The 7,500-nt window shown below is 39.2% G+C and overlaps 1 protein-coding gene across 1 annotated transcript in view; it reads right to left on the reverse strand.

Moving 5' to 3' along the window:
• LOC143038876 (uncharacterized) overlaps window positions 1-7,500 on the reverse strand; it is a 259,742-nt gene that overhangs the window by 37,832 nt on the left and 214,410 nt on the right. The window contains exons 6-7 of the mRNA XM_076208541.1: window positions 6,348-6,486; window positions 2,929-3,162 (exon numbers count right to left, since the gene is read on the reverse strand). Coding sequence (XP_076064656.1) covers window positions 2,929-3,162; window positions 6,348-6,486 — 373 coding nt within the window. The remainder of the gene's footprint in view (window positions 1-2,928; window positions 3,163-6,347; window positions 6,487-7,500) is intronic.

Below are 7,500 nucleotides of genomic sequence, written 5' to 3' on the forward strand. Positions count from 1 at the left end.
ACCCTGAACAATTTGGTGCATAAAAAAACCGGCCACTAAGCAAATGATGCAGTCTGAGTTTTAGAATGTAGGACCTTTGCTGCACAGTTATTAATCTGATAGCCATTAGAATTTAGTAATATTTTTTTGGGGGAAGGGGGTTTTGTAGTTGTCTTGTATTATGCATGAAATTTCACTAATGCGGATATCCAAATTTTAAAAATTAGATTTCAGGAATTTTCTTGTGAAAGGGCGGCAAAAAGCAAATACGTAAATAAACAAAATGAAGTTAGCTATATATGAAAAAGAACGAAGATTGAATTCTCGTAGAGGGCCGTCTCAGAAAGTAAAGAACGAAAAGCGTACCGATCTACAAATATATCTCCTTGCTACTTCCTTGATACAATTTTGTTAAAAAAAATATCACTTCATTATTAAGAAATGTGTCAAACACTCAAGAGCGATGGGCATATTTACAGAGATCCTACATATCATAGGACAGGTTCGGATATTCGTGAAGGAATATTTTTACTTTAATCTATCAAAAAAATAATTTTGAGAGCTGTATTTTACTTGAGAGATTTGGGTGTTTTACAAGTTATATTGCAGTGATGTTCGCATTGGTGATATGGCGAGTGGTGTCTTATGTTGCAAGCTAATATTAGAGTTATGTTTCTAAGAGGAGTTTGTGGGTATGTATGAAGGTACATGTAATTTAAGTTTATAAGCTGAGGCAAAATTATGCATAGAGATATTTGAATGCTGAACAGGACAAACAACAATGTTCCAAGAAAAAAAAAATGTTTCATTGATTTATTATTTTTTATTTTTAAAGTAATTTTTTGAATAATATGAATTTATGTTTTTCTTAATTAAACATCTTACTGAAAAAGTAACATGCATGTTAGTTGGTTCGGTTAGCTACAGAAGCTACACAAGTTTTTATCTATTCAAATTAGCTTATTAAACTGCTGCTTGTCACGATGAGCCTGTAGGATGGACTAAGCCACATTTGATGTCCTGTACAATCACAAGCAAAAATCCGAAGAGATCCAATGATTCCAATCATGCAAGCATAGCTCTAAATATTATTGCATTTATATAATTTTCTTAAACATGTCATTATACGACTATATTTTAGTCAAATATGCCAGTGGTCAAAATCAGTTCTGTTTGCACAGAAATCGTCGGGTAATTCAGGAACTTTTGCTCATTGCTGTAGTTGCCACGGGTATTTTATGGTTCTGAAAAAAAATGTGTAGTTGTGTTTGAAAATAAGCATATTTAGTGTTCCTGGTGGTGTTCTGGGAATTTTTGCGAACGTTTGGAACTGTTTTCATAATGTTTCGCGTATGGTGGACGTGTGGAGAGCTGAAACTATCCTGAGTGCCCGTATTTTTCGTGTGCTGGGGAAACTTATGACGGCGTGTACGCATCAGGTATGTTTTTCTTTTTTTTTTATACTTGTTCTGTGGCCTTCAACAGATCGTTTTTGTACTCAGATGTATTATGGTATATTTCCTCTCTTCAAAGTAACTTAATTGTACTGTGTGCAGATGTATCCTATTAGTTGTAAATAGTTCTGTGGCAATATGATCATGTTTTATGTAGATTCGTGCTGATTAATGGTACTTTTCATGCCAATATCCCTATTCATGCTTTGTTATTTTTAATGTGTATTAGTGATTTTAAGATGGGATCACATCATCTGAATCAGTTGCATCTTTCCTATTTTCAACCGTTTCGGACAGAGGCTGAAGTAACTGCTAGCAACAACCCAGACAAATGTGACTTTGCCACGGACAATGTTGCAGTGATGTGTTTGAATATACACTAGCACTGTCGGCAACCTTATTTCTAATAACAATTCAACCACCTCCTGGTCCTGGCCCCATCCTCATGCGTTAGGTTAAACTACTCATAACAGAGGCTAATTGGGTGGTCGGTGTTAGCAGCAGAATTTGAGGAAACGGAGTGCAAGCATTTTTGAGTCAAGGTGAGCCTTCTGCTGTTCTCCTTGAGCAGCACTGTGCAGTTGGAGGATACATTCTTGAACCAAAGGGCACGCTCTTGTATTAGAGGGATGTGTACCTCCGTATCAGGGAGAAGAGACTTTGGGTCTCGGGGGGGAATCTCATTCATCTTCCAGAAAGGCCTTTTTGAAGAATTTTTAAGTAGGAACAGATATCCTTACAGATGATCTGATCGTAGGTACAAAGTGTAGTCGTGGGAGATGTTACAGAATATACAACAAGGGTGGACGCTGATTGCATCGTCGTCCTGTAAGAAACTTAATCGAAACTTGTGGCTCCTCATTTGAGGAATGCTTCACCATGATTACAACACTAGTTTTGAAGGATCGGTATTTGTTGCAATGACGTCACAAATCTAAATGAATGAATAAATAAACGAATAATTGTAAGATGAAGAAAATATGTAAAAGGCGTAATCGCAATGAAGTTATTAAACGGATCTACTTTAGGAAAGGAATGGCTGTTTTCTATTCAGATGAATAAAATCGTCTTGCAATAGCCACATCAAAATATGTAAAGGGCAGCACTATGGCGTACACCGCTAAATGACATGGAATATTCTGAAGACCACACCAGAACGCTTCAGAAAATAATATACAATATCGTCTCACTGGAAGAGTAAATTTAGAGAATCGTTGAAGTAAATATCACCTCCAAATTCCAGGAAATGATCTACATAACATAACGAGCAAGGTGAGGAGCCGGCAGATTTGTACGCGTGCACCGAATAAGTTACTTGGAATAACCTGTACGTGCATCTACAACTACAACTACAGCTACAACAACTACTACTGCATCTACAAGGCCTCCTCGTGCACCAATGGCTCTTTCTCTCCTACACAAGGGCCGGTTGTGCAGAAGAATTGCCAACTTCATATCCCTTCTCCGCAAGGAACCATGAAACGACAAAGCCCACCTGCAGTCGACTGCTGATCTGCCTGGCAGACGAAGGACCTGGAGGCTCCACAGTCGGAGCAGCTGGCGAAGAAGAAGTACCCGCTCTCGTATTCTGAGGGTGTGGTCGTACTCGAAGCAACGAAATTCGACATAGAGGTCAGTGAGTAAGATTGTTTGAGAAGGATGCAGGATGAGGACGACACAGAGGAGAGTGGACGTGGCGGGCGAGCGTTGCTTCGGGTAGTGTTCCATCCTGGAAAGAGTAATACCAAAGTCAGAAGAATGTATGGTGATATTCCTTATACGTATACATGCATATAGACATAGACATAGACATAGATATGGACTAGACTGCACATATGCACATAGACACAGACTTACTGTAGACATATATGTGGACATAGACATGCACATATGCACAAATTATATACACATATACATACACACATGAACATGTACATGCACGCACATACGCATATACTTATGTATATTCACATGTGCACAAGCACACACACACACACACACACACACACACACACACACACACACACACACACACACACACACACACACACACACACACACACACACACACACACACTCACACTCGGTGGCGCGGTTGATAGAGCGCTGGACTTGGAAGTACGATAGTGCTCGCAGTACCCAGTTCGAATCCTGCCCAGGGCCGAAATAAGTTCGGTATCGCTGTGCTTCGTGTCGTTACTCTGACTCGTGGGCGGGGAGTTGTGTGTGTGTGTGTGTGTGTGTGTGTGTGTGTGTGTGTGTGTGTATGGAAGGTCATAGCATTACCCATAGATCGGTTTTACGAGCTCTGAGCTCTCTTCCGGCAGGGAAATAGCTGTCGATCACGAGTCCAACACGTGATCAAAAGACCAAGGTGAATACACACACACACACACACACACACACACACACACACACACACACACACACACACACACACACACACACACACACACACACACACACACACACACACACACATATATACACATATATATATATATATATACATATACATATATATATGTATATATGTATATATATATGTATATATATATATATGTATATATATATATATATATATATGTATATATATATATATATATATTAGCTCTGAGCTCTCTTCAGGGTGGAAATAGCTGTCGATCACGAGTCAAACACGTGATCCAAGACCATGGTGAATCACACACAAACACACACACACACACACACACACACACACACACACACACACACACACACACACACACACACACACACACACACACACACACACACACACACACACACACACACACACACACACACACACACACACACGCACACACATAAATACACACACACACATATAAACAAGACACCGAAGCGAAAGGAAGTGCAGCGATTGAGCTCCGATGTAGCGGTTTTGTCGCCGACACGAAGGAAATGACTAGTTGTTATTGTGCAGGATGTGTAGGCTATATTTCTCGTGTGACCGATAAGGTTAAATCCAGTTCTTGAAATAGGTATAGTTGGCACAATTAAGAAAAAGGCGAAAAAATATTGAATGAACCAACGAAGAGAGGCCTGGATATAAGCAAGGTTGAGTCGTCGAGAGGAGTAATTCCTAAGAGGACATGCTTAATTGACACACCAAGAATAAATCAAAGATGGGAGAACAACAGTTTTTCAGGTTTTTAAAGAAATCCAGGAGAAATAGCTAAAGGCTTAGATATAGATAGAGAAGTTAGATATAGCAATGGATTAAGAAATCGTGAAGTAAACGAACTAGTGGAAGAAATCATAGATTCAAAATTGGACTACTGAGCTGTACTTAAGGAGTTGATTACTTACGTAAGAGTAACGAGCAAATGATTATAGAATTGAGTGACCTAAAGAGCGAAATTGACATGCTCAAATGAGAAAACGAAAGAATGAAAAATGAGGATAAAAATAAAAAACGAAGAACTGAAAAAGGAGGTCAAGAAGCAATTACAGGTAGTGACCGGAAAGGTGGAAGAGTCAATCAAGGAAACAGACCTCCTTGAAATAAAAAAATCAGTGAAAACAAGAACAGGAAAACCAAAAAATATCCTTTAATGAAATAGTACAAAAGCAGATGGAGAAAAATACAAAAGAAACAGCTATGAAAGTAATTAATGAAAAGGAAAATTTGGTTAGAGATACAGTTGACAAAGGTAAATGCATTTTAGTCCATGGTATCCAAGAAAAACACGATGTGTATAGATACCTGAGAGAAAATGAGGAAAAGGAAATAGCTAAGGAAATTCTGAAATTCAGGACGAAGGGCAAAATTTGGACAAAAAATTGACGAGATTCACAGAATAGGTAAATATTCAAAAGAAAAACAATATAGACCTCTGAAAATAAAACTAAGAACTCAAATGATAGCCGAGGAAGTACCATCGAAAGCGATTATATTAGGAAACAGCGAGAAATTCAAACATACGTGGATAAAAAAAGAAATGATTGATGAGGAAAAAGAGAAAGACAAGGCTCTCAGAATTGAAGCCAACGATAGAAATGAGAAAAGAACGGAGACGGAAAAAACGATTTTTTTTTCTTTTGAGTACTGGACCTGAGACTGACAAAATGGTACCTCAGAAAAATGTAAAAAAAAAAAAAAAAAAAAAAAAATTGAAACTAAAAGTGGCAGACACAAATATCGACAGTATGATCTCTGGAATTAATTAACTAAACGACTATCTAGAAATAGAGAAATCTGACATTATGGGAATTGTGGAGACAAAACTGAAAGGCCCTCTATCAACAAGTATGGTGGGACAAGGTTTATACAACCACTGGGCGAAAAATAGAAAAGACAAAAAGGGAGGAGGAGTCATGATATTGTGTGTGTGCGTGTGTGTGTGTGTGTGTGTGTGTGTGTGTGTGTGTGTGTGTGTGTGTGTGTGTGTGTGTGTGTGTGTGTCTGTGTGTGTGTGTGTGTTTGTGTTTGTGTATGATATAGGAACTATGGGAAGAGGTACAACAGTACTAATAACAACAGTATTGAATTGCTCTTGGTGTCTATAGCATGAACCTTCCTGTTTCCAGATAGCAAAGGCTCATTGTCCTGAAGTTCAGTGACTTGATTAGGACTATTTGCTCTAGGTTAAATTTAGCTATTGTAATTATAAAGAGGAAGATACTCTTGTCTTGGAGAAATCTGGAGATTAACAGTTATGGTCATCGAGTGTTTGCTGAGGCCATTTGCTTTAAAGAGTTTTCATCTAGAATGATCACCAACTCACTGCCAATGTAAACAAAAATAACGAGGGATGAGACAGCCATTAAAGTATATGAATTATTAGTACTCGTCATAGCATCATAATTGTTGCTGGAATCACTGGTAACATTCAAATACAAATAACCCTACTCGTCATGTCGATCACATGCGACATGACGTCACCATACCTGGCCACCATTTGCTGTATCCCAGCGTCCCGTCTGACTCCCACTCCCAAGCTCCCTTGGACTTCCAGACGCCATCCGTGTAGAACTCCTTACTAGGGGACAGGTTGCTCAGCAATTCAGACACAAAGTGATGTTCAGCCTAAGGAAAAGACGAAAAGATGATTTTAGTTTCTGGGGAAATGTTAAGCCTCCACATTTTACTGAAGGAAGGATTTGGGCGGGATATTATAATAAAGAATCTGGTCCAAAAGGAAAAGATCGTGGGAAAGACGATTCACGGGGGGAATGGATAAGATCGCAAACATCGAATCGTAAATGGTGTATTTTAGCTATGATATAAAGATAGTGATAGCGTCAAGGATAGATACCTGTGCTTTGGTATACGAGGCACTTTTCATTACGGAGGGCTTAAAGTCTAGTGTATCTGAGTTGTCAAATTTATGATATACCCCATGTTAAAAGAATATTTAATTCTACCCTTGTTGTCACATCACAGAACTGATTATTTTTCTGGAGTAAAAGTATGACAGTAAAATCACACTTCATCCTCTCCCCTCCTTCTTCTACTCTCTTCTTCCTCCTCCTCCTCCTCCTCCTCCTCCTCCTCCTCCTCCTCCTCCTCCTCCTTCCCTCCCACCCTCCATCATCCTCACGCTCCGTAAGAAGTTTATCAGACGAAGAAGGGCTCTCCGCGACCAAGAAGCGGAAGTGACGTCATGTCACAAACGTGAAGACGCATCGCCGCCACCATGAGTGGGTCAAATAATTGGCGGTGGTTTACCCCGAGAAAGGAGGGCAATTACGGTCATTGTTGACGCATGCAACCGCAAACATGTCGTCTCCAGTTTGCTCCCTTGGGGAATTGCGTTCAACTCTTCAGCCCTTTAAAGATGTTGCCCTGGAGGGCACCAGGCGATTTTGTTCAGACTAGATAGAGTGATGCCAAAGAAATATCTATCAAGAAGGGTTCTGGGTAGGAGATATTTAACCAGTCGCACAGCTTCTGCAATAGCAGTTTTATTATTATCATTCATTTGAAAATTATTTACAATATCCATGATGCATGATAGGCCATAGGCTGCGTTAAAGAAGGAATGGCAACATATTGTAGAATTATCTCGATCCGTACAATATATAACTGGAAGAATGACTA

The sequence above is a fragment of the Oratosquilla oratoria genome, chromosome 25 (assembly GCF_046742065.1).
Source record: "Oratosquilla oratoria isolate Oo_2021 chromosome 25, ASM4674206v1, whole genome shotgun sequence".
NCBI classification, from domain to species: domain Eukaryota; kingdom Metazoa; phylum Arthropoda; class Malacostraca; order Stomatopoda; family Squillidae; genus Oratosquilla; species Oratosquilla oratoria.